This window comes from Salvelinus sp. IW2-2015, linkage group LG4p, assembly GCF_002910315.2.
Source record: "Salvelinus sp. IW2-2015 linkage group LG4p, ASM291031v2, whole genome shotgun sequence".
In the NCBI taxonomy this organism is placed as follows: Eukaryota; Metazoa; Chordata; class Actinopteri; order Salmoniformes; family Salmonidae; genus Salvelinus; species Salvelinus sp. IW2-2015.
Window position 1 is genome coordinate 19,698,301 of NC_036841.1, and position 27,731 is coordinate 19,726,031.

A 27,731-nucleotide genomic window follows, 5' to 3' on the forward strand; every position below is an offset into this window, starting at 1 on the left:
CTTTGGTCTGATGAGTCCAAATTTTACATTTTTGGTTCCAACCGTCGTGTCTTTGTGAGATGCAGATTAGGTGAATGGAAGATCTCCGCATGTGTGGTTCCCACCATGAAGCATGGAGTAGGACGTGTGATGGTGTGGGGTTAGTTTCCTGGTGACACTGTCTGTGATTTATTTAGAATGCAAGGCACGCTTAACCAGCAATGCTACCACAGAATTCTGCAGCGATACACCATCCCATCTGCTTAGGGCTTAGTGGGACCATCATTTGTTTTCAACAGGACACTGACCCAACACACCTCCAGGCTGTGTAAGGGCTATTTGACCAAGAAGGAGAGTGATGGAATGTTGCATCAGATGACCTGGCCTCCACAATCACCCGATTGAGATGGTTTGGGATGAGTCGGACAATTTACCACCTGTGGTAAATTCAATTGATTGGGCATGATTTAGAAAGGCACACACCTGTCTATATAAGGTCCCACAGTTGACAGTGCAGGTCAGATCAAAAACCAAGCCATGAGGTCGAAGGAATTGTCCGTAGATCTCCAAGACAGGATTGTGTCGAGGCACAAATCTGGGAAAGGGTACCAAAAAATGTCAGCAGCATTAAAGGTCCCCAAAAACACAGTGGCCTCCATCATTCTTAAATGGAAGAAGTTTGGAACCACCAAGACTCCAAGACACCAAGACGAACTGAGTAATCGGGGGAGAAGGGCCTTGGTCAGGGAGATGACCAAGAACCCGATGGTCACTCTGACAGAGCTCTAGTCACTCTGACAGAGCTCTAGAGTTCCTCTGTGGAGATGGGAGAACCTTCCAGAAGGACAACCATCTCTGCAGCACTCCACCAATCAGGCCTTTATGGTAAAGTGACCAGATGGAAGCCACTCCTCAGAAAAAGGCACGACAGCCTGCTTGGAGTTTGCCAAAAGGCACCTAAAGGACTCTCAGATCATGAGAAACAAGATTCTCATGTCTGATGAAACCAAGATTGAACTCTTTGGCCTGAATGCCAGGTGTCAGGTCTGGAGGAAACCTGCCACCATCCCTACGGTGAAGCATGGTGGTGGCAGCATGATGCTGTGGGGATGTTTTTCAGCAGCAGGGACTGGGAGACTAGTCAGGATCAAGGCAAAGATGAATGGAGCAAAGTACAGAGAGGTCATTGATGAAAACCTGGTCCAGAGCGCTCAGAACCTCAAACTGGGGCGAAGGTTCACCTTCCAACAGGACAATGACCCTAAGCACACAGCCAAGTCAACGCAGCAGTGGCTTCGGGACAAGTCTCTGAATGTCCTTGAGTGGCCCAGCTAGAGTCCACACTTGAACCCAATCGAACATCTTTGGAGAGACCTGAAAATAGCCGTGCAGAGACACTCCCCATCCAACCTGACAGAGCTTGAGAGGATCTGCAGAGAAGAATGGGAGGAACTCTCCAAATACAGGTGTGCCAAGCTTGTAGCGTCATACCCAAGAAGACTCGAGGTTGTAATCCCTGCCAAAGGTGCTTCAACAAAGCACTGAGTAAAGGGTCTGAATACTTATGTAAATGTAATATTTCAGATTTTTTTTTAAATAAATTGGCAAACTTTTCTAAAAACCTGTTTTTGCCTTCTCATTATTGGGTATTGTGTGTAGATTGAGGGGGGAAACTATTTAATAAAATCTAGAATAAGGCTGTAACCTAACAAAATGTAGAAAAAGTAAATGGGTGTGAATACTTTCCGAAGGCACTGAATATGAACATTTTCCTTTCGGTATAAGTTTTGGAGAGTACTAATGCTACCGTCCCCACTACAACAAAATGTTTTTTAAGTACATGTCACAAAATGTTTTTTAAGTACATGTCATTCTGTCCTTGAAAGATTTAATTAATATACTGTAGAAATTCAGGGAGGACTGCTCCTTTTGAGGAGTACTAATTTGGCCGACCGGTGGCTTCAATGCCTCTCATTGGCCAATACATAGCATCAGCAATCTAGTGTTTATATACACCATTGGCATTTACCTGCTGGCGGCTCCTTCGTCGCCATGCTTATTTAACACACAAACCTGCAGCACAGGCATGCCCACTGCAAATCCCTTGTGAAGATGAGTTTGGAAATGGCTGTCATTAGCGAAAGTGCTAGTGTTGCCGCAGACAGCCTTGTGGATCCAGGTCAGTGACTGCAGAGTGAGATCTTTGATGGGCTCACCATTCCCGGCCCAATGATGTCATGTTTTCGTGAAAATCCATTTGAATTGAACCGTGCAAGCATAGCTTGTAAGTGGTTTGTCCTCTAAGGTTCAAATATGCAATATTTGTAACGTTCTTCATCGGGTGAAATAGAGGAGGACCAAGATGCAGCGTGGCGAGTATTCATTTTAATAGAATACTTGAAAAAACCAAAACCGACGACGAAACAGTCCCATAACGTGAACACAGGAACAATCACCCACAACACACAATACAAAACAGGCTACCTAAATATGGTTCCCAATCAGAGACAACGACAAACACCTGCCTCTGATTGAGAACCATATCAGGCCAAACACATAGAAATAGACAAACTAGACATACAACATAGAATGCCCACTCAGATCACACCCTGACCAAACAAAACATATAAACATACAAAGCAAACTATGGTCAGGGCGTGACAATATTTCATTACTGCCCTATAATGTCATTGTTTTGTGTGGAAAGAGAAACATGTAGCTATGAATAGTCTATAGATTTCTGCAGAGCAAAATAGCAGGTTTAGCCAAATATTGTACTACTGCAGTATCATCCGCTAGGTCAGTGGTTCCCAAACTTTTTATAGTCCCGTACCCCTTCAAACATTCAACCTCCAGCTGCGTACCTCTTCTAGCACCAGGGTCAGCGCACTCTCAAATGTTGTGTTTTGCCATCATTGTAAGCCTGCCACACACACACTATACGATACATTTATTAAACATAAGAATGAGTGTGAGTTTTTGTCACAACCCGGCTTGTGGGAAGTAACAAAGAGCTCTTATAGGACCAGGGCACAAATAATAATATAATCAATAAGTTTGCTCTTTATTTAGCTATCTTACATATAAAACCTTATTTGTTCATCAGAAATTGTGAATAACTCACCACAGGTTAATGAGAAGGGTGTGCTTGAAAGAATGCACACTCTGCAATTTTCGGTTGTATTGGAGAGAATCTCAGTCTTAAATCATTTTCCACACACGGTCTGTACCTGTATTTAGTTTTCATGCTAGTGAGTGCCGAGAATCCACTCTTACATAGGAACGTGGTTGCAAAGGGAATCAGTGTCTTAACAGCGCGTTTTGCCAAGGCAAGTTACTTTGAGCGCAGCCGTATCCAGAAATCTGGAAGTGGCTTCTGATGAAATAAAATTTTCACAGAACCGCTTGTTGCAATTTCGACGAGGCTCTCTTGTTCAGATATCGGTAAGTGGACTGGAGGCAGGGCATGAAAGGGATAACAAATCCAGTTGTTTGTGTCATCCGTTTCGGGAAAGTACCTGCGTAATTGCGCACCCAGCTCACTCAGGTGCTTCGCTATATCACATTTGACATTGTCCGTAAGCTTGAGTTCATTTGCACACAAAAAAATCATACAATGATGGAAAGACCTGTGTGATGTCCTTTTTAATGCAGACAGAGAAGAACTCCAACTTCTTAATCATAGCCTCAATTTTGTCCCRCACATTGAATATAGTTGTGGAGAGTCCCTGTAATCCTAGATTCAGATCATTCAGGCAAGAAGAAGCATCACCCAGATAGGCCAGTCGTGTGAGAAACTCGTCATCATGCAAGAGGTAGACAAGTGAAAATGATGGTCAGTAAAGAAAACTTTAAGCTTGTCTCTCAATTCAAAAAAATGTGTCAATACTTTGTGCCTTGATAACCAGCTCACTTCTGTATGTTATAAAAGCGTTACATGGTCGCTGCCCATATTATTGCATAATGCAGAAAATACCCGAAAGTTCAGGGGCCTTGCTTTAACAAAGTTAACAATTTTCACTGTAGGGTCCAAAACATCTTTCAAGCTCTCAGGCATTCCCTTCGCAGCAAGAGTCTCTCGGTGGATGCTGCAGTGTACCCAAGTGGTGTCGGGAGCAACTGCTTGCACGCACGTTACTACTCCACTATGTCTCCGTCGTGGCTTTTGCACCATCAGTACAGATACCAACTCATCTTGACCACCAAAGTCCATTTGATGTCACAAAGCTGTCCAGTACGTTAAAAATATATTCTCCTGTTGTCCTGGTTTCCAGTGGTTTGCAGAAAAGGATGTCTTCCTTAATTAACCCCCCATAAACGTAACGGACATATACCAGAAGCTGTGCCAGGCCTGCCAAACCTGTTGACTCATCCAGCTGTAACGCATATAATTCACTGGCTTGTATGCGAAGCAGTAATTGTTTCAAAACATCTCCTGCCATGTCGCTGATGAGTCATGAAAGTGTTTGATGAAGACATTGTATGTATAGTTTTTTTGGCCTTTTCCCCCAGSATTGTCCCAGCCATATCCGCAGCAGCAGGAAGAATTAAGTCCTCTACAATAGTATGGGGCTTGCCTGTCCTAGCCAGTCGGTAGCTCACCATATAAGACGCTTCTAGCCCCTTCTTATTAGTGGTATCTGTTGCTTTTATACATGTCTTACTACTCGAAAGTTGTCTTAATTCTCGCTCAAACTCCCTTGGCTTATTTTTCAAATTGGTATGTTTCGTTTCTTAATGTCTGCGCAAGAGTGAAGGTTTCCCGCGAGAGAGTAACGGTTAACGTGATTGGATGTTCATTATTTGACTAGGCTACCTGTATTTGACATTGTGTTGTTATTTCGCTGAACACTAGATGGTTGAATTTTATTTTTAGCAGTGAAACGAGGCTACTCAGGCGAGGAAAAAACATCACCCAAATGTATAGCCCCGTTGGAAAATATAAATGGACCGGTGTACCCCCGACGGCATTGTGCATACACGAAGCAGAACATCAAGCATGATCTAGTTTTTATTAAACCCCTATAATACGAGAGCCTGAAAACCATCTCCTTCATGTGGGTTTAGAATTACCTTGGTTCAGAGGCCTTGTGGCTGTGCTGTGGTTGGGATCCCTACCTATCTGTTGTGATGGATGGAGGGCCAGGGTGAAGCCTATCACCCAATAGCCCATGGGCTGGGTGGTGGTGGTGCCTCTGACTGCTGGGTAAAGGGGAAGATGAACCCTAGTCTGTTTCTCATGCAAGGCTCCGGTGTGGGAGGCAGCCAGTTTACTGCGGGCCAGGCTGACTCAGGGCTCAGTTTCCACCTGCTCAGCCAGTTTTAGGAAGGGAACTTCTCAGAGGTGAATTCTCTGCTCTGTATGTGTGCGCGTGGGAATGCATGCATGAATATGAGTGTGTATGGGTGTGTGTGTTTAATATAGGAGCCGTTTGCATGTGGTTGTAAATGCAAGTGTTTGTTGCTGTATTTTGATAAAAAATAGTATCTATATTTTATTTTTAGTGCCCGTCTATTGTGTATGTGTGTTGGAGGTGACCCATGCAGGAAGGAGGGGGGAGTGCCTATTTACATTGGCAGCAACACAAGGGGGAAATGAACTGACTTCAAAGTGAGAGTGGAGCGGAATTGTGAAGAGAGTGTGCGCTCCGTGCATGAGCTACCAGACACTCTCATAACACAGACACATATTCCCAGAGCTGCTCCGAATGGCCTGTTAGAAACATACTGGAGCTATATCTGCCCTACAGTAGGCCAGCTAGGAGATTATATGTGTGTGTATAAAGACACTCTACCCCCTCAAAATATTACACCTTTTGAAGTTTGTACTGTTGCAGTGGTGAAACAACAAATGAGAGCTTAGGAGTGTTTACTCTTGAGGATAACTTTAAAGGTACATTAATACAATTCTCTGTAATCTTGTATTTTATAGAATTGGCTCCATGTTAGCTGACATCCGCTACAGGCCATAGGCTATATCTTATTTAACTGAACATTCTGCTTTTGAATTCTAACTCGGGTGTTCAACTTCAATTCATTGTAAGTGTTTTACTTCACAGTGACAGCATATAAACCTTTTTAGAGGGCAATCTGCTCAATCACTGTCTGTATCTTTGTGACACAGGGATGCTGCAGAGACGGCCCACCACAATTGATTACTAATCCTTTCAAATGCAGTCACTGTAAACATATGTTTCTTTTTTATACAATTTTTGTATTCTAGCTATTTACACTGAACAACAATATTAATGCATCATGCAACAATTTCAAAGATTTTGCTGAGTCACAGTTCATATAAAGAAATCAGTCAATTTAAATAAATTCATTGGGCCCTAATCTATGGATTTCGCATGACTGGGAATACAGATAAGCATCTGTTGGTCACAGATACCTTAAAAAAAGGTAGGAGCGTGGATCAGAAAACCAGTAAGTATCTGGTGTGAACACCATTTGCCTCATGCAGTGCGACATATCTCCTTTGCATAGAGTTGATCAGGCTGTTGATTGTGCCCTGTGGAATGTTTTCCCACTCCTCTTCAATGGCTGTGCGAAGTTGATGGATATTGGTGGGAACTGGAACAAGCTGTCATACACGTTGATCCAGGGCATCCCAAACATGCTCAATGAGTGACATGTCTGGTGAATATGCAGGCCATGGAAGAACTGGGACATTTTCAGCTTCCAGGAATTGTGTACAGATCCTCGCGGCATGGGGCTGTGCGTTATCATGCTGAACCATGAAGTGATGGTGGCGGATGAATGGCACGACAATGGGCCTCAGGATCTCGTCATGGTATCTCTCTGCATTCAAATTGCCATCGATAAAATACAATTGTGTTCGTTGTCCATAGCTTATGCCTGCCCATACCCTAACCCCACCGCCATCAAAGGGCCCTGCTGTCTGCCATCTGCCCGGTACAGTTGATCCCGGGATTCATCCGTGAAGAGCACACTTCTCCAGCATGCCAGTGGCCATCGAAGGTGAGCATTTGCCCACTGAAGTTGGTTACGATGCCAACTTGCAGTCAGGTCAAGAACCTGGTGAGGACGACGAGCACGCAGTTGAGCTTCCCTGAGACMGTTTCTGACAGTTTGTGCRGAAATTCTTTGGTTGTGCAAACCCACAGTTTCATCAGTTGTCCGGGTGGCTGGTCTCAGACAATCCTGCAGGTGAAGAAGCCGGATGTGGAGGTCCTGGACTGGCGTGGTTACACGTGGTCTGAGGTTGTGAGGCCGGTTGGATGTACTGGATGTCTCTAAAAGGACGTTGGAGGCATCTTATGGTAGAGAAATTAACATTAAATTCTCTGGCAATAGCTCTGGTGGACATTCCTGCAGTCAGCATACCAATTGCACACTCCCTCAAAACTTGAGACGTGGGGCATTGTGTTGTGTGACAAAACTTCACATTTTAGAGTGGCCTTTTATTGTCCCCAGCACAAGGTGCACTTATGTAATGATCCTGGTGTTTAATCCGTTTATTGATATGCCACACCTGTCAGATGGATGGCTTATCTTGGCAAAGGAACTGTTCTGAACTGTTCTGCCTGCGGCAATGGAACCCTGACCTGTTCACCGGACGTGCTACCTGTCCCAGACCTGCTGTTTTCAACTCTCTAGAGACCGAGGAGCGGTAGAGATACTCTTAATGATCGGCTATGAAAAGCCAACTGACATTTACTCCTGAGGTGCTGCACCCTCGACAACTGTGATTATTATTATTATTATTATTATTATTATTATTTGATCACGTTGGTCATTTATGAACATTTGAACATCTTGGCCATGTTCTGTTATAATCTCCACCCAGCACAGCCAGAAGAGGACTGGCCACCCCTCATAGCCTGGTTCCTCTCTAGGTTTCTTCCTAGGTTTTGGCCTTTCTAGGGAGTTTTTCCTAGCCACCGTGCTTCTACACCTGCATTGCTTGCTGTTTGGGGTTTTAGGCTGGGTTTCTGTACAGCACTTTGAGATATCAGCTGATGTACGAAGGGCTATATAAATACATTTGATTTGATTTGAAAGGAGAAATGCTCACTAACAGGGATGTAAACACATTTGTGCACAAAATATGAGAGAAATAAGCTTTTTGTGCGTATGGAACATTTCTGGGCTATTTTTATTTCAGCTCATGGAACATAGGACCAAGACATTACATGTTGCGTTTATATTTTTGTTCAGTTTAGTATTTAGTGATTTAGGTCAACCAAAAGTTCTACGTGGTTCATGAAGTTTTTGCAGATCTGTGCATATACCACATGTAATATACCATACTGTCTTTCACAAATGTTTGTCATTGATGGATATCAATTATGGAAAGCACTAAAAGTACATTCTGTAATTCAGAATATTGCATCATTGTGCAATATAATCTTCAGCACTTTGAGAATGTAAGTTTGAAGCATCTGTTCCAATGTCCATATAAATAGATAAGTTGAAGTATGTAGACATTATTTTTATTTGTAAAATCTGCCCATAGATTTAGGGAAGAGAAAATACTCATATCTGGTACAACAATATGTGAGCGTTGAATATAATTTTCTGAAAAAGTATGAGCAGTTCATTGTTATTTCCTGTTCAGATCAGAGGGGACAAATACAACACCTGCTATTCCTGTCATTTTGCCTGTGTTTTGACTTAAAGGAAATCTGCTCCCTCTGTTTTGTCTAAGTGTTCCTGTTATGGAGAGAGGGGAGGTTATGGACAGAGAAGGAAGGATAGTGTGACTCTTAGGTGTTGTGAATCAGAGATTTGAGGGACTTCTGTTTAATTCACACAGAGCACGACCCAGACTGTGACGACTAGCTGAATCAAGTATTACCAGCTGTTGCATCTGTTTCAACAGATTCTGACTGTAATTACTAGGGGCTGAGGTTGCAGCTGCTCACCATACAATGTCCTTTTTAATTTTTTTAATTTAACCTATATTTAACTAGGTAAGTCAGTTAAGAACAAATTGTTATTTTTTTTTATAATGACGGCCTAACCCGGCCAAACCCTCCCTTAACCCCGACGATGCTGGGCCAATTGTGCGCTGCCCTATGGGACTCCTAGTCACAGCTGGTTGTGATACAGCCCGGGATCGAACCAGGGTCTGTAGTGGTGCCTTAGACTGCTGCACTACTCGGGAGCTTTACTTGCCTAGAACTGATATCAGACCTTGGACATCACCCGGCAAGGTGGGACTTACTTCAGATGGTTAATCAAGGTGTGAACATGCTATCAAAAGGAGCGAGCTGGGTAGCTGTAACCACATGTAGGCCTATTGTACATCGCACAGAGCCATGAATAATGTCCTAAATATGAAATCGCTAATGGAAGCTTTATTTTCATTACTTGTATGTATCTTGTTTTGAACCAAATCCAATCATATTATTTTGGGGGAAGTGATATCTTGAGTTTCAGAAAGAGACCCCACTGTATATTGAAGTGAATGTAGTATGTGTGATGTAGTGATGATTGCAGGTTGTCTGTTGCCATTGGTGTAGGATTTAAGATGGGCCATTTCAGTGCTATTCACTAGAGATATTTGAACAACAATCAAGATCGCATAGTTTGTCTTGTTGAAGTGGTTTATTTACAAATATGGACAATTATATCAAATTAAAGTTAATTGTGGAAGTGTATAAAAATTATAAACAACCACCAATACTGCAACTGAAAATAACAGGCATATTTGTCACTAGTCAGTCATGTCTACATTACAAAAATATTGACCTATTTTCTATTTTACAACCAATGATTATTGATTATTTTACAACCTATTTTCTATTTTACAACCAATCTATCTACAACCAATTTGATATCACACACAAACATTCCTCATTGTTCTTCAAGATCGGTGGGTACCCTGTGGGACAGTTGCGCTAACGTAGGCTAATGCGATTAGCATAAGATTGTAAGTAACAAGAACATTTCCCAGGACATAGACATATCTGATATTGGCAGAAAGCTTAAATTCTTGTTAATCTAACTGCACTGTCCAATTTACAGTAGCTATTACAGTGAAAGAATACCATGCTATTGTTTGAGGAGAGTGCACAGTTTTAAACATGAAAAGTTATTAATAAACAAATTAGGCACATTTGGGCAGTCTTGATACAACATTTTGAACAGAAATGCAATGGTTCATTGGATCAGTCTAAAACGTTGCAGGTACACTGCTGCCATCTAGTGGCCAAAATCAAAATTACACCTGGGCTGGAATAATACATTATGGGCTTTCTCTGCATTTCAAAGATCATGGTACAAAAAAAATTACAAAAACAAAAGTTGGTTTTGTCTTTGTATTATCTTTTACCAGATCTAATGTGTTATATTCTCCTACAATCCTTTCACATTTCCACAAACTCCAAAGTGTTTCCTTTCAAATGGTACCAAGAAAATGCATATCCTTGCTTCAGGGCCTGAGCTACAGGCAGTTAGATTTGGGTATGTCCAGATCTGCCAGATCTGTGATACTGTTGCTGCTAGTCACCTACATAAGTAGATGTAAGACATTCTTAAGCAGACATCAGACACAAAGGGGATGGCTTCTATTTACTTTGTACCAGTCAACAGTMATTTTGTCATCATTTGAACTTCATTATATCAGCCTCTGGCCCGGCAACATCGCGTTGTGCATAGATTTATTTTCTGTCTCTGCTCTTGTGCTTTATTTTACAGTGAAGTGCTTTTGTTTGCATTTATTTACATAGTCGCTTCAGATGCGTGACGGAAGGCCGTGGGTCACAAGCCGCTTGAAAGAGATTGTGTGCCACACACTATTTTGAAATTGGTGTGTGGGCTAATGTAATCTGAAACGGGATCTTTCTGGACTGTTTTCCGGTCCAGGGTGGTTCAAGGGTGGAACACGAGCCAACTAAATCCATGTCATCCTGGAAAAAGAAAGAGTGGAGAAAAGCACACACGGTCATTAGTAATCTATCTACCTAACACAGGCCAGGCAGGGACCGAGTCAGTTAAAACAATATCCCTTCGCACAACATCAGAAAGATCGGCTAGGATTGCGGTCTGGCCCTATCTTTGCTTCCAGTTTCCATGGACACCACTGTCCCTGCCGATCAAAGGGTGTGCAACAGTTATGGTAAAATAAGTGTGTGTGTGTGTGTTGAACTAGGCTGTTAGGACACAGAATGTCTTCTCTGTCCTGACACCTCTGTGTTGTAGCCTCTGTGTTGTAACTTTCTACATCACTGTTTTGCTGGGGCTTCTGCTGCTCTGGTCTGAGCTCATTCCCACTCACTGGATTCCATCAGTTCAGGCAGTCTGCTCTGGCTCTGAAGCTCCATTTGGCAGATACACTGAAGCTTTTTCCATAAATAGCGTGTATCTGTTTTAATGAACGACCATTTCTTATTGGTTCCATTTCATATTAATCCGGTGGGAACCTGCTATGCAGAAGAATTCTAAATAGTTTTTGAGGGGAAGGAGAAGCAGTGATGTTTCTTTACAGCACATTCCTTTCATGGCATAGTTTACCTAAGGCCTTTAGTTTCCTGAGCTTAATTGTGTTTGCACTTGCATACTTTCCCCTTTTCTTAACACAGTGAAGAATAGTATGTTACTGAGTTTGTTAATCGCTCATTGGCTTGGATCATGTATAATTACTGGGAAAGCTTACCCTACAGTAAGTGAGCATTTTAAGTATGTTATATACCAAGCATCGCTCAATTTCAAACTGTATGTACACAGAGGACCATTCTGTCTGTGTCTGCATTAAAGGTCATACAGTACAGCAAGACACCACTGACCTTCCAGTGAAGATGGCTGCTGCTTTGGAAGGAGGACCTCTGTCAGGGCACCAGTCTTCTCCTGGCTCTGATCAGTTGGCTTCTCCTGTGTGTCCTCACTTAACGTGCACCCCTCTTCCTCTTTCTCCTCGCCCTCTTCCTCCACATCGCACCTCTCTGTGGGTTCTGGGTTGCAGCGGGGCGATCCCAAGCTCTCGACACAGCCGGGGTTCTGCATGAGTGGCCATGTCTCGCCAGCCTCTCTGGAGATGCAGGGCTCTGCATGGGCTTTCAGATAGGCCAGGACGTTCTCCTCACAGGGGTTTCTGCAGCATCTGTAGGGGAAAATGGAGGCTGTGTCAGCAGCATAAATCTCTCCCATTCCCAGCAATAATGATCCAACCACAGTCCCAAGGAGGCACTTCTCTGACAGTAATCTCCCAAACAGACCCAAAGTTAACACCATAACAAGACTGTTGTTGGCCTTGTCTGCGTTTCTCTTCCTGTTCTGAACCAGAGGTGTGTAAAGGAATGTTGTTTGGTTTTGCAAACATTATCCACCACAGCAATGGTTCTGTCTGTCTGTCTGTCTGTCTGTCTGTCTGTCTGTCTGTCTGTCTGTCTGTCTGTCTGTCTGTCTGTGTCTCTCTGTCTGTCTGTCTGTCTGTCTGTCTACACTTCTAGGTCTTTCTGGGATTCCAGGAGACATGATGTCAAACAATATCAGTTGCTGTGTTTGTTACTGGTTCTTCTGACTGTCATATCTGGGCATCCATGTACTAAAACAGATGGTGATTGTTGTTGATGAATTATGATGGTGTATGGTGTTGAACAATGTTAAGTGATGTTGATTGGAGGTTAATTAATGTTGGTTGATGGTTTTGAGTGGAGGTGAGTGGTGTTGTGTCATGGTCCTCACCCCTCGTTGAGGCTGATCTGGGACTGGAGGGGGCTGGTGTCTCTGCTCCGGCCCAGACTGCAGATTTCATCACAGCACAGGGAGGGGATCAGGTGCACTGGGCCTGGAAATCACACAGTAATAACCGTGTGACCGACCGCCAACCATTAGAACGCATGGATGACCTGGCCAATAAGCCTCAGCGTACAGTAATGCCAGTACCATAGTGATAAAGTCAAAGACTCCATACCACTTGACAGAGTGACCGGCTTGAGAACCAAGGGTCATAAAGAGTGATGTGCTTGTAGAAGCCCACCAGTAATAGGACCTACCACAGGTGTGGCCTGGCCCGTGGTGACACTGACAGCATGGGCGCTGAGGGAAGTCATGGAGCTTCCGTCGGTCCAGGCACGACAACTCTGCTCCACTGTACAGACCATCCTGGGACCTTAGAGATGCTGAAGCAAAAATACACTTTCATAATGGAGACACCAAACAAGTGCAAGGTAGCAGCTGCTATATTTCAATAGCAAAGCCACCTGTTGGTCCCAATGCTACACTGAGATTTCCACACCATTGTAATGACTTCTTTCAAATTCAAGTTGGTCACTCACCGCTGGGCTTCTTCTCCAGCAGCTGTCTCTTGAAGTAGATGACACAGAGGATGAGCAGGGCCAGCAGCACGGTGGCCAGAGCGCTACAGATGACTGCTGCCAGAGCCATGTCCCGAGGACTGGTCACCACCGGTGGGATGGGAACCAGGTTCACCCGCCCGCTACCTGCAGGGGCAGAGATAGAGACGAGGGGAGAGAGAGAGAGAGAGAGACGGTCAGAGAGAGAGACGGGGAGAGAGAGAGACGGTCAATATGATCATCAAATGTCACCACTGCAGGTCTTCTGACATAATAACATGGTAAATTACTGTAGAAGTTGTAAAAAGTTTAATTAAATAAAACATTTAAATTGTATAGTTTTAAAACAACTATATTTTAGAGTCGACTGTGTCATGTCTTTGTCTGACCTTGGTAGTGCAATCTGGCCATATTGAAAACAAGTATTTTTCTACACCTGAATTGTGTCCATTCTAGGTCTATGTTTATTACTGGCATGTAGTAGCTGTCTTTGACCCACTGAGTCCTCCAAGGAGACCAGGCTCAAAGGAGAATGTCTGGAGTAGATTCCCCCCCCCCCCCCGTCCCTCCGGAGGATGAGTTATTACGTCATTCATCCCCCTACCCCAAGGCCCTCTCATGCCAGTCATACAGCCCCGTCATTATGTCTGTGTAGTCTGGCCAGACGTTTGAAACAAGCCTGGTGTGTGGTTGTGAGTGTATGTGTGTTTATCCCATGACTGCAACTGCTGCCATTGTCTAGGATCCCAACGCCAAACTGTTCACACACTCTCACAATTAAGGAGCCTGGCCTAGACGACAGCTTCTCATTAAACACTTTCCCACAGATATGGAACATCGGGCTTAATGTGCCAGATGTCATAACAAATTAGATACAATCTCTTATGCTAAATTAAGGTTCAATGACTAAAATGTAATTGTAATGATTCTTTATCGGATATAACTATCTACTTAATTCCTCAAAAAAGCAAGGAATATTTGGTACATGACGGATGTCTAGTCACAAGGTAAACTGATATTATTTCAAAAAGCAACAGAAGTATGATTGTATTATCTGTGATTTAACATTTTAGGATAAATATTACTCTCCCTCATCACAATTACATTCTTATAGAATTCAAAGTGAGTCAAGAGCTGTGCATAGTTGATGTGTAGGTTTAYATAGAGAGCAAACAAAATACCTAAAGTAATACTACGCCTACTATGACAAAGTGACTGGCTACCCGCCCCCTATAAAAAAAAATTGTGATTATGTGAGATCTGTTTAATATCTTTTTTGTTTGAAAAATATTTTTCAATAGGCCCCTTCAATCGCTGTTTGCTTTTTAGTACATTAATCATAAAACAAAGTGGGTTTGGTCTTTTCAAATTCAAGAGTCCTTTGTTATGCAATGTAAACATTACTTTAGCCTTGGAAAAGGTTTTATATTCCATCGGGATAGAGGATAGGGGATAAGGGTATTTGTACATTCCATCTGAGGAAGAAAAAAATCCCAAACTGCCGGTGAAGCTTAAAATTTCAGTGTGACCCGGTCACATTTAAATATACATTGTAAACAAACAGGTGATAATGGCTTRTTAAAACAAGATTAGGACGTTTCAGGGGAGATAGGTCTTCAAAACTGTTATGACAGAAACCAAGTGCCATTTTCTAACAGTTTTGACAGGAGTGCACTGCTCAGATCAAGGCAAATACATAAATTACACGAGACAGTTTATATAGCGGAATATAACTTGATATATGTTGAGATGATTTTGTGAGGATACGGTAACATTCTCCACTAAATCWAACAACTTCAAAGAAAATCTTTGAATGGTATTCCTATCCATCTTTTGGAAAGTCCTCTATCAAAGTAACCCAAAATTACTTGCTGAAAGATTTGACAACACCTACACCCATGCTTACACAAGCAAGGTACATAATTTTCTCACCATGGTGCAGAAAACCTCTCAGACTTTTTCTTCCACTGTACAGTTGTTGAAACTCCATGTCATGGCCGTCCCGCCTCTGATCCAGCCAGCCCTCCCCACTCCCCTCCGCAGCCAGCTGTCTCCCCCACACCCCCAGCCCAGTGGCAGCCCTTATCACTCCCAGACAGCTGTCTCCCCCACACCCCCAGCCCAGTGGCAGCCCTTATCACTCCCAGACAGCTGCAGCAAACACAGATTAAGGCTGGCCCATTGAGGAGACCTCACCTGCCGATCGTATCAACCCACCGCACTCTGCCAATAAACTGCTTGTTTTGATACATGTTCTCCTCTCTCCCTGTTGACTTTTGAGAATGCCAAACTTAAAGCCATGGCCTTGTGTATGACAGGCCACAAAAAGACAGGGAACCACCAACCCACTGGCACAGACGTCTAGTTCAATGTCTAGTTTTGATTTACATTTGATTGAGTAGTCAACTAACGTGAATTCAATATGAAATCAACAAAAAATTCACCTTGTCATTAGATTTAGGTTAAGAAATCAGACATTTTCTTATGTTGATTACTTTTTTCAAATCCTACCGGTTTTCCAGGTTGATTCAACATCATCATGTGAATTGTTTTGGTTGAAATGATGTGGAAACAACATTGATTTAACCAGTTTTTGCCCAGTGGGAAGTATGAATGGCCCCTTCTGAAAACTAATGGTGACCCCATCCACATTCATCACCTGTGAAACTGGAATTACTTCCCATTGCCAAAGAGGTATGAGCCCTCCACAACCAAGAGTTTGTATTTTTGACTAAACAGACTTTCCTATCATAAATACAGCCAACACCCCTTTTAGTGTTGCAAGAAAAAAAAACTAGCATTGCCATGGGGTTGTGGGTTTATACATTTAAATGGATACTAGATTACGGCAGTGGTGAGGCGCTTTGCTGCTCTGAGCATAAACACTTTACTCATGTCAATTCTTCAAAACATTTTTTATTTAACCTTTATCTAGGCAAGTCAGTTAAGAACAAATTCTTATTTTCAATGACGGCCTACCCCGGACAATCCCAGACAACGCTGGGACAATTGTGTGCCGCCCTAAGGGACTCCCAATCCCGGCCGAATGTGATACAGCCTGGATTCAAACCAGGGACTCTAATGACGCCTCTTGCACCGAGAGGCAGTGCCTTAGACCGCTGCGCCACTCGGGAGTCCTGATTGGCTCTTGAGTGACTTTGTTTTGGTGGAGTTGATTTTAAGGGTTGACCGCTCTCATTTGGCTTGTGTTGGTTTTCAACTCAATCTAGATAACTTTGTGCATGCTGCTAACACTACTTTTTTACAGTCAGTAAAAGAAGGAGACATGACATGGACGGACCTTTGAAGTTAGGAAAGTAGAAGTAGAAGAAATTAAATACTGAGATAAAGTTGTCTGAATGTAACAAGTTGAGAGAAATGAGGATGGATATCATTCGGGTCATGATTTTTAGGGTCTTGAGTAGCACTGACCACAGGCCCTATCTCTAGGAAAAGTGTTACAGTTGCATGAAGAGGTGATAAGAGTGTGCATTTTGCTTCAAACAAAATTGGACTGACTTCCTTTTGTGTATGCTGTGAAATCCTGGTTTGAGATACAAGTGTCTAAAAATATTTCTCTGACTGTTAAGCTTCCATCTTAAATAAGAAGCAATGATTATTGGTTTGGTAATTGAAAAAAACGRACTAAATTCCCATATGACCTTGGCGTAAATCTGTTTTGGAATGAGTAAAAATGGCGAAACGGTTCTGGAGCTGGGGATTGGGGGGTGCTACGGTCGGCCTCTCTCCAGACAACTTTTACAGCTCTACCGTGACACAGACAAAACTCCTGCAGATGAAATACATTAAAGCGACTGAAGGAATCCATAAAACACAATCTAATTTTTACTCTGCCCCAGAAACTGTCCAGGAGACTGAAGTGCATTAAGATTTACGGCCTCCTCCAAAAGCGGCCTCCCTGCACAGCTGCAGCTTCGCCCCGGGCCAGTGTAGCCTATTATAATGATCTGCCCTTTAAGTTTTCACCACCCTCCACAAGATAACACTAGAGGAAGAGAGTTCAAGACTTTCAAACATTTGGAAGACTCCCTGTCGTAACTACCAGCTTTGCTCTCTCTGGGAGACAATGGCCATTTTGATTAATGGGCTTCTGCAATCAAAATGGCAAGCCAGACAGCCAGCCAAACATACAGACATGCATAACTTAGATGTCCCAAGGCCCATGTTCAGGATTTCATATGGTTTAGTCATATGTAGACTATATCTAGACAAATACTGCATGCCTTACAGTTATTGCTTGAAAATAAATATTTATTGTCCTATCCAAAAATGGTAGTAGTAAAACAAGCTCATATTGAGGGTGTGACACAGAGTTACATACTAAATGTAAGTAGATTTTTTTTCCATCTCCAGAAAGAGCAAATGTAAACTCAGTTTGTGAGTTCAAGTTGTCTGATATCCTGGAGACGTTTTCATTTATCTAACAGAGGGGTGCTAGACCTAGCTGGATACACACACGCTGCCAAACCTTCTCAAGGAACAGCTGCGGCCTCCACAAGCATCAGGAAGTCACACTGATTCACCAAAGGTATAAGTTAGCTAGCCCACTCTCTCTGTGTGAGTGACAAAAATCATAAGGTTATACTTAATCACTGGTAATGGCCGGAAAAAGGTGGCTAATGAGATGTAGTAGTGGCCTACTGGAATTCAATCCGCTGCTTTGTGAACAAAAAACCCTTTAAGAAATGCTTAATAGACCTCTGTGGATACATGCTAGCAAATTACACTACAAAGTTTAAGAATTTTACTGTACATGATGTGACACTACACTCTCTTATTTCATTCAAGACCTAACTAAAGAAGCATGATGTGATGCAATCATTTCCACACTATTATTTCGAAACATTGCAGCTCCTTTTTGTCTTGAAATATGTGGATGGAGGCTTTTACTTAAGAGGTTTTCGCTGAGAATGGAGCGATGATAGTGGGTCTTATTGTCACAGCTAAAATAATCCAGTTCTGGCAAGACTGACTATTTTGCTAGCAGTATCCATTTCAACATTTATGGGCCTGCTTGTAAAACTAAGCATTTATTTGGGCATAAAACATAGTTGGCTGGCTCAATGAGAATTTACTGAATGAACAGTGATTTTCTCCACCCATTGGGGTTGTGGTTCTGATTACTCTAAGGGCCTTGTGCTGGCATGTTTCAGATGAAGGTATGTGCTTTGTTATGGCATTATGGCCTGACATGTTTTTGGGGTCTTGGCTGTACTTTTAGCCTGGAGTTCAATAGTTTTAATTAATGATGTTCTCAACTTCTCATTCAAGCTACGAATATTCCTTATTTTGCCTATAATTTCCCTGGCTACATTCCTTGGCCTGATGTGAATGGTTCAATTTAATGAGAACTTTTCCTCAGAGGCTCTTCTGATGTTACACAACTTCTAGTAAAGGAAGAGAAAGTAAGTCCTCACAGTGTGGTTCATATGGAGGTGGAGGGTCCCCACATGGTATGCACTCCATATCTTGGAATCCACTCAGCTTAGTTTTCCTGTAAAACCTGTTAAACATAACATAGCATTGGATTATTATGAAATCTGTTTAATTGATTGTGTGCAGTAACGAACCAATACTTTGACCATTTATCTATAGTAACAGAGTAGTAGTACACTGGTAGTAGAAGTAGAGTAGTTGTTGTACGTGATTAAGCTCTTCCCTCACCCAGGCAGACAGTCTCCGCACACAGCATTTCTGGTGGTGGAACAGTTGCCCTTCTGGAAGCGGTTGTTCAGGCCACAGTCCAGGCAGGGCTTGCACTTCTGCAGGCTCCGGTCCTCTTTGTAGCGGTTGCTTCTGCAGGGCACACACCGGGCATCCTCTCCGTAACCAAAGCCACATTCCTGGAGGGATTAACAGGAGAAATCCCCTGGGTGAGAGGTGGGGCTGGGGGCAGCTGGAAAAAGGCTCTGAATGTGGACTTTATTTATTTATTTTTATTTAACCTTTATTTAACTAGGCAAGTCAGTTAAGAACAAATTCTTATTTACAATGACGGCCTACCAAAAGGCAAAAGGCATCCTGTGGGGACGGGGGCCTGGGATAAAAAATACAATATAACTATAGGACAAAACACACATCACAACAAGAGAGACAACACAACACTACATAAAGAGAGACTTAAGACAACAACATAGCAAAGCAGCAACACATGACAACACAGCATGGTAGCAACACAACATGGTAGCAACAAAACACGGTACAAATATTATTGGGCACAGTCAACAGCACAAAGATCAAGAAGGTAGAGACAACAATACATCACACAAAGCAGCCACAACTGTCAGTAAGAGTGTCCATGATTGAGTCTTTGAATGAGGAGAATGATATAAAACTGTCCAGTTTGAGTATTTGTTTCAGCTCGTTCCAGTCGCTAGCTGCAGCGAACTAAAAAGAGGAGCGACCCAGGGATGTGTGTTCTTTGGGGATCTTTAACAGAATGTGACTGGCAGAAAGGGTGTTGTATGTGGAGGATGACCAGGGTGTCTAAAATTAAAGAATGATCTTGGCTTCCAAGATCATAAGGTAACATCTTACACTGGCAATAATCTCCCCGACTCTCAGAATCAATACGTAACCTTCCGCAACAGGACCCCAGAATGGCCGGGTATTTCAAAGATAAAGGCCCTCGGGGACAACCACTGTTGTATTATTGCAAGTTTATTGCTGGGTTTATGTATGACTGGTCATTCTGGGACAACTCAGTGAGTGCCCTGGTGATAGAGAGGCCAGTGTATGTAGGCAACGCTTCAGTTAGATACGGGGCAGGGATTATGGAGAGGTGCCCAAGAGTAAAAAGTTGAATACCTCTCCTGGTCCTACAATRGGTACTGCACTTAAAAAGCACAGCATCTATTACTGAATGAGTGATCTAATATGGAATCAGCTTAGTTGTCAGGCTTAAACCTCTATAGCGAATCTAAGATGGAAAATATTACTGGACCCATATTAGATATACAGTATTATCACCCTGTATATATTATCTATATAACATGAGTATATCTGTTTACTATTGGATTAATGGGTACACCTCATAAAATGGGGACAAGAGAATATAGCCTATTCTGTTTTGTCAAAAAATATATAATGGGGTGTATGTAGTAAGTCTAATGTTAATGCAATTCCTATTCATGAGGCTGACAACCTTGTTTTCCTATGGTCACAGGAACATTTACATTTCTGCTGATCATCGCATCCCACGCCAAGTAAAAGGACCGTGCTGGAATGACATCAGTCATTGTGTTATCTGCAGCAGCTGCCCCCGTCCACTATTAAACCACTGTTGCCACACTGCATTCCCAGACCAGGCTGATTGATGGGGGGGGGGCTCATATATCATTAACGTGAAGGTGAGATTCAAACAGGGCACTTCTCTCCTTGACCTTGTCATGTTTCACCRCCTGGGCATGCAGTCGCACCAAAATGTGGGCAGACTGGCTAAGAAAAATTTAAAAAGCGAGGCAAAGATGGGATCCCGTGATGGCCCCACAGAGTCGGGGCAGAAGATAGAGGAATTTAGCCATTTCAGCTAAACACATATGAGACGACATTGGACCTTGGCTCTGGCCGGAGGAAGGCTATGACAGGGCTGCAGCTGTTGTTGTGTGCTCTCCATATAAGGACCTTCACACCAGCAGAGCAGGGAACAGTGGAAAGATGAGAGACAGAGCGAGAGAGAAAGAGGGAAGGGAGATGATGACAACGGAGAGAAGGAAATAAAGTTACAATTTTGATTCATGGAGGATGGTGAACCGTGGAGCCTGGGTTTCTCCTTGTGCACGCCATGGAAGGCTAGCTGCTGCAAAGCAGTCAGAGCAGAGCTGTTTAGAGTGGTTTTGGACAGAGGAGCGTCGTCCAACTCCAGATGAAGGGGCCTTAAGAGGATTGATCCCCACAAAGCTGGGCGCTGGCACACTGTCCATGTGGCACTGCATGGCAGTGGATGGGGCTGCCATGTACACAGGCCAGGGCACAGAATAAAAGGAGCACTCAGCCAACTTGTCCCCTCTCCACCCAGGCAGAGCTGTAACATCCAGGAATGATCTAATTCAGTCCTTTGTCTCTGGTAATTGGATGGAAACACCTTCTTTTTTTTTACAATAAAGATGCTGTCAAGGTATCCCATCTTTGGATGCAGCCAGGAATCACATAATGCTACTGTCTCATTTAAATGGAGCTAATTGGGTATAGGTAAATTAGCTTTCAAGTGCGTCATTACTTCCATGGGTTTAGGATGATCTAGCCTAAAAAGTGAGCACAAAAGCCAGTGCTTACAAGTCTCATTTTACTCCTATCTCCAGATCTAGTTTTTGGTGAGAATGTCAAGCAAAACAGCACAGAGGTAGAGCTGTGTGGAGGGAAGAGAGAGAGAGCTGGCTGGGTGGGGTTAAAGCATATTCAGACCGGGAGATAGTTCAGAGATCAGGAGGGAATCACAAGAGTCTCTAGGGGGGCCAGTCATCTGATCCAGTAATGAATGAGTTCGTAAAACAATATGAGTTTGTTAATGCAGTGTGCCATCTAATGTTCTCCACACACTGCCACACTCTTTCAATGTCTAGTGTCTACAAATCAAAGACATGTTGCCTCTTTGCCAGTGGCTTAATGCAGCTCCCAGCTTGCATGCACTATATGTGGGGCAGTCACTCCTGTGTGTACTGTATGTACTATGTGTACTGTATGTACTGTGTGTACTGTATGTACTGTATGTATATATTGTTTGGAATCGTAGATTTGTGCAAATGTGACGAAATGCTGGATGAAAGACAAGGCGAGGACTTCTGTAATTTTCGAGGATTTAATAGAAATAAACCTGTGCACAAGTGAGAGTTGTGTGATTCTCAGAAGAGCTCGCAACAATCTGACCCTCAAAGTCAGGAAGCTTGTTAAATACCATCCTCTGTTCGTTCTCCAAGTTCCAGGGCCCTGGTCAAAACATTAATCAAGATTGTTGTTGAGACCACTTGGGTCAGAGTGAATCGTATATTAGCTATCTCTGTCATTTGAAACCACTGGTGGCTGAATTTACAGCCTGGGGGGGTTACCTACTTTATGGTGACTCCAAAGGGGCTGAGTTCAGATTTAAGGGGGAAGGAATGTAGTTCTTAACAGTATGTATGTTTGATATGAGGACAAAAAACAAAGCAACACTTGCTAGCTAATAAGTTATGTGTCACGTTCTGACCTTAGTTCCTTTTTTATGTCTTTATTTTAGTTTGGTCAGGGCGTGAGTTGGGGTGGGCATTCTATGTTGTTTTTTCTATGTTTTGTTCTGTTGTTCTATTTCTATGTGTTTGGCCTAGTATGGTTCTCAATCAGAGGCAGGTGTCAGTCGTTGTCTCTGATTGGGAGCCATATTTAGGTAGCCTGTTGTCTATTGTGTTTTGTGGGTGGTTGTTTCCTGTGTCTGTACCATACGGGACTGTTTCGATTTTCGTTTGTTCTTTCACTTTGTTATTTTGTATTTTTGTAGTGTTCAGTTTTTATATTAAAATGGACACTTACCACGCTGCAGCATTGTCCGATATCTCTTACTCCTCGTCAGAAGAAGAGGAAAGTCGTTACAGAACCACCCACCAAAAAAGGACCAAGCAGCATGGTATCGGGCAGCAGCGAGTTCTGGACTCATGGACATGGGAGGAGATTCTGGATGGAAAGGAACCCTGGGCACAGGCTGGGGAATATCGCCGCCCCAAGGCAGAGCTGGAGGCAGCGAAAGCTGAGCAGCGTTGGTATGAGGAGGCAGCACGGCAGCGCGGCTGGGACGAGAGGCAGCCCCAAAAATCTATTGGGGGGCACAGGGGGAGTGTGGTTAAGTCAGGTAGGAGACCTGAGCCAACTCCCCGTGCTTTCCGTGGAGAGAGGTGGTCCGGGCAGCACCGTGTTATGCTGAGAAGCGCACGATGTTAGTTCGAGACCTGCGCCTCCACGGACCGGTCTATCCTGTGCCTCCTCCAAGGACCAGGCCTCCAGTAGATCTCTCCAGCCTGGTGAGTACTGTGCCTTTTCTAAGAACCAAGTCTCCTGTGTGCCCCTCCAGTCCGGACGATCCAGAGTCTCCCTCCAGTCAGGACCCTCCAGAGCCCGTCTGTTCTGAGCCGCCGGAGCCGCCCGTCTGTCCTGAGCCGCCCATCTGTCCTGAGCTGCGCGTCTGTCCTGAGCCGCCTGAGCCGCCCGTCTGTCCTGAGCCGCCTGAGCCGCCGTCTGTCCTGAGCCGCCTGAGCCGGCCGTCTGTCCTGAGCCGCCTGAGCCGGCCGCCTGTCCTGAGCCGCCTGAGCCGGCCGCCTGTCCTGAGCCGCCTGAAACGGCCGTCTGTCCTGACCGCCTGATCGCCGTCGTCCTGAGCCGCCTGATCCGCCCGTCTGTCCTGAGCCGCCTGATCGCCGCCCGTCTGTCCTGAGCCGCCTGATCCGCCCGTCTGTCCTGAGCCGCCGGAGCCGCCCGTCTGTCCTGAGCTGCCGTCTGTCCTGAGCCGCCTGAGCCGTCTGTCCTAGCCGCTGAGCCGCCGCTGTCCTGAGCGGCCGCCTGTCCTAGCCGGCCGCCTGTCCTGAGCCGCTGCCGCCTCTGTCCTGAGCCGCCTGATCCGCCCGTCTGTCCTGAGCCGCCTGATCCGCCCGTCTGTCCTGAGCCGCCTGATCCGCCCTGTCCTGTCCTGCTGAGCCGCCCGTCTGTCCTGAGCCGCCCGTCTGTCTGAGCCGCCCGTCAGTCAGGAGCCGCCTGAGCCCCCGTCAGTCAGGAGCCGCCTGAGCCGCCCGTCAGTCAGGAGCCGCCTGAGCCGCCCGTCAGTCAGGAGTGTCACGTTCTGACCTTAGTTCCTTTTTATGTCTTTATTTAGTTTGGTCAGGGCGTGAGTTGGGGTGGGCATTCTATGTTGCTTTTTCTATGTTTTTGGCCTAGTATGGTTCTCAGATCAGAGGCAGGTGTCAGTCGTTGTCTCTGATTGGGAGCCATATTTAGGTAGCCTGTTGTCTATTGTGTTTTGTGGGTGGTTGTTTCCTGTGTCTGTGTTTGCACCATACGGGACTGTTTCGATTTTCGTTTGTTCTTTCACTTTGTTATTTTGTATTTTTGTAGTGTTCATTTTTATATTAAAATGGACACTTACCACGCTGCACATTGGTCCGATATCTCTTACTACTCGTCAGAAGAAGAGGAAAGTTGTTAACATAATGTAAGTTGATGAAAATGACAAATATTAGATCATTTTAATAAAAGACTTCCCTGATGCTTTGGTGGTTCCCTGAAGGAAGAGCTAATTGATGTTTGTGATTTTTCTTTACAACAATACAGGCAGACATCCAGAAGATGGTATAATCACATTCCATATGTTGCTATGGCAACCACACAGCCTTATTAGAGCCTCCCTCCACTGTGAGATGGCTTCCCGCTACCACTTAGAATGAATGAGGCAGCCAATTATTAACCAGGACCCCCAGGGTGTCTAGCATTCATGACTGTTGAACTGGCAGAGAAACATGGGGCCCACTGAAGCGTACCACCACTGACTGCATGTCTGTGTGTAACAAGATAAAAGGCAACCTGGTAGAAATGTATGTGTGCAACAGATGTTACGAGAGGGCAATTTAGTATAAGATGGAAGGTTTTTACCTGTGCTTAGCTGAGCACATGTTGAAGTGGTAGGAGGAAAAGCATTGCTAAACTAACTTTGCTCATGGCCTTCCAACCCGTTTCTACACAGCCCACACAGAGCACCATGCCTTTGGCAAGAATAGTGATAAAAGGCATTCCCCTCTCACTGTACAGCAAGTTTATGCATGGTTTCCTTCAAACATTGGAGACAATAACTTGGTCAGGGAACTTGGGGGAAAACAATGGAATCCATTCAGCAACAGAGGGTCGAAGTATGGGTGTGACTGATTAAAGAGCGGTCGGTGTTCTACAAAAGCCATTTGGCCCTTTTCTCCATGAAACAGAGGAAGTCATAAATAACCTCAGTCCCCTGGATAATATTCACTGGAATCCATTCTATTGATGAACGCAGGTCTTTCACGAAAAAAAGCGGTGTATTTTTTTTACCAAGTGTATATCTTATCCAGAGGTTATTCAGGTTTCTGAAGTTCCAACATGATTTAAGTGATCTGTTAGTATCCAGTTGTATCATAGTTTCACTCTCTTTCATTTTTATAGATCAAGTTTTCCTTTCAACTGTGATGAAACATGCTATAAACTTGTTCAACTGAGGTGTAATCATCTGGACTACATTTCCTACATATTTTTTAAGTCTGTATGTAAAGTGCAGTACATTTAAGGGCACTCTTAAGGAGAACATAATGTGTTGATGTCTAAGTTTTACTGTCTATATAGGGTACATTACTAGGCTTCAGACCTTTGATAGCTCCTGTCCCGCGTCGCACTGTTTGCAGGGTTTACAGTTCCCGAGCTGATCCTTGTACTCCTGTTCCCTGCATTCACTGGTCTCCTCCTCTGCCGTTACAGGAACCTGAGAGGGAATAATAATTTAATACTGAGCAGCTAGGGATTCCTGCGTTTCATCATGCCTTTCATCAGTAAGAGATAATGTGAACCGAGTCCAGAGCGGGCGTAATCCCACTACAATAGTGCTACTATTTCACCCACTGGCTTTTACTCCTCAAACCATGTAGACTACTATATCTGTCCGTCCACACATTGATGTCCTGCCAGATCTGACAACAGTAACTTAGAATGGAGACTGTTACAAAGGCTATTATTCCTTGGACATTACAGATCACAGATCAGACTATAAATGGCCTGTCAAAAGCCTGATATCACACTAGTTGGGTAAATTCAATGCAGAGCACTTACCAGAGATGAGTATATTACATGAAATATCAGTAGAAGTAACCAGGTGTGACCAAACATCCAGGCCATTTTGAGGGGCTACTGTGGAATGAGTCTGGAAAAGAGAGAGATATAGAATGAAGATGTGAATTTCTACTCTGTTCAACAACAACAAAAAAACATAAAGGAATATTGTGGAACCTTGGATTGGTGTCAAAAAGCCAGTGAAAATTAGCACAATAATCATGAGTAGGTACATATTTGTTCTCAGCCACTTTCCTCCAAACAGGTAGACATAGTGACCAATCACAACATAAACACAACATACCGGTTTTGTAACAACTATGTTGGAACATTGTAACAATGTTTTTGATGAGATAGTTGATATATTCAGCGAGGACAATGATGCGACATCATGCGTCAAAACCGGCCAGGGCTATGACAGAATTATCTTATCAAAAGTCAAAACATTTATGTTAATAGTTTCAGTTTGTTGAATGTCTCAAAATCATATAGGCTACAAAACAACTGCAGCCCTCTGTACGTTTTACCTGGGATGTGCTGCTGTAGTCTGATCGGTTCTTTAGTCGTTCTTTCCCTGGCTGAATGAGTGTAGTTTCAGACAGATATCCACTCCTATGCGTTCTGCATAGGGCTCCAGACCATTCCAGCCATGCGATGTGCTCTCTGCCCGGCTGCGCTGCTCCAGTCCAGAGGAATCCCCGGATTGAAGACAAAATCAGCGTGGAGATCAAAGGCAGGGGATGGCTGCGATCTAAAGCATGTAATCTGATCTCTGATCGGCCTCTAGGCCTACATCAAAGCGCAATCACAGGGCGGACACTAGCGCTACAAACAGGTCATTATGATCGCATGACAATAACCTCACAATTCGATAGAATTGCATGCAAGACAGAGGGATCATTAAAGTAGAAATGCAAAGAGTTTGCAAAGTGCAAGGCGTCGAGATCTGGTTGTGTTGTTATTCCACTTCCAGGGCCGCCTCCCTCTGTGCGATCCCCGGTCTGTTTGTTTGGTTTATCTGAGGGCTCGCTGTTTGATGCCAAGCTTGGGTTTGAAGTTGAGCACAGCCCTCAACATTCCCTTTCATCTCAATGAGCTGCAGATGCCATGACGTCACTTTGCTGTTCTGGGATTGGTCGGGCCGACTGTCTGCAGCTTTTAGAGAGGAAACCAGCCATAAAGTTAACAATCTGAAAGAGGCTGAGAGCAAGCAAACTGTCTCTACTTTATGGTGGTCAATTTGGATAAGATAGGCTGCAGTAGCTACCCTTTATGTTTAGAGTTTATAAAGGGTTTATAACCAGCTTATAAAGAGTTTAGAAGATGTTTATAGACGTTTGTAAATTGTTACAATAGGTCAAATCATTAATGTTGTGGCTTAAGCCTAAATTGTTAGGGCAACAACATTGACCTGACCAATAATACCATATAATAATTTACAATTGACCTGTAAATAATGTATGCAATTATTAACAACCTATGAACCCTTACAATATAATACATGAAGGCCTAATGCTAATTTTAACAAATAGCGTCCCTTCTCACGTAGACCTAGCCTTCAGTGTTTCCAAAAAATCATAATTATACTCCTGCCCTAACTAGGCTTACTAACATTTCTGTTTTCAAAGCTATTTAATAGGAAGAACTCAAACAGTGAGAGAGAGA

At 43.7% G+C, this 27,731-nt stretch overlaps 1 protein-coding gene across 2 annotated transcripts; it reads right to left on the reverse strand.

The window, feature by feature from the left end:
- Positions 1–8,419: 8,419 nt before the first annotated feature.
- LOC111960664 (tumor necrosis factor receptor superfamily member 19) lies at positions 8,420–27,115 on the reverse strand. Of its 2 annotated transcripts, XM_023982792.2 has the most exons (11): positions 26,594–27,115; positions 26,371–26,493; positions 26,067–26,157; positions 25,609–25,722; positions 18,927–19,105; positions 18,680–18,765; positions 13,224–13,388; positions 12,942–13,067; positions 12,631–12,733; positions 11,733–12,046; positions 8,420–10,856 (listed from the first exon to the last, which is right to left on the reverse strand). In XM_023982792.2, exons 3-11 carry the CDS (start codon positions 26,130–26,132, stop codon positions 10,852–10,854), a joined length of 1,158 nt encoding a protein of 385 aa, XP_023838560.1. In that variant the 5' UTR covers positions 26,133–26,157; positions 26,371–26,493; positions 26,594–27,115; the 3' UTR covers positions 8,420–10,851. The 2 variants fall into 2 exon arrangements, with proteins under 2 accessions (XP_023838560.1, XP_023838559.1); XM_023982791.2 differs by lacking the exon at positions 26,371–26,493.
- Positions 27,116–27,731: the final 616 nt, after the last annotated feature.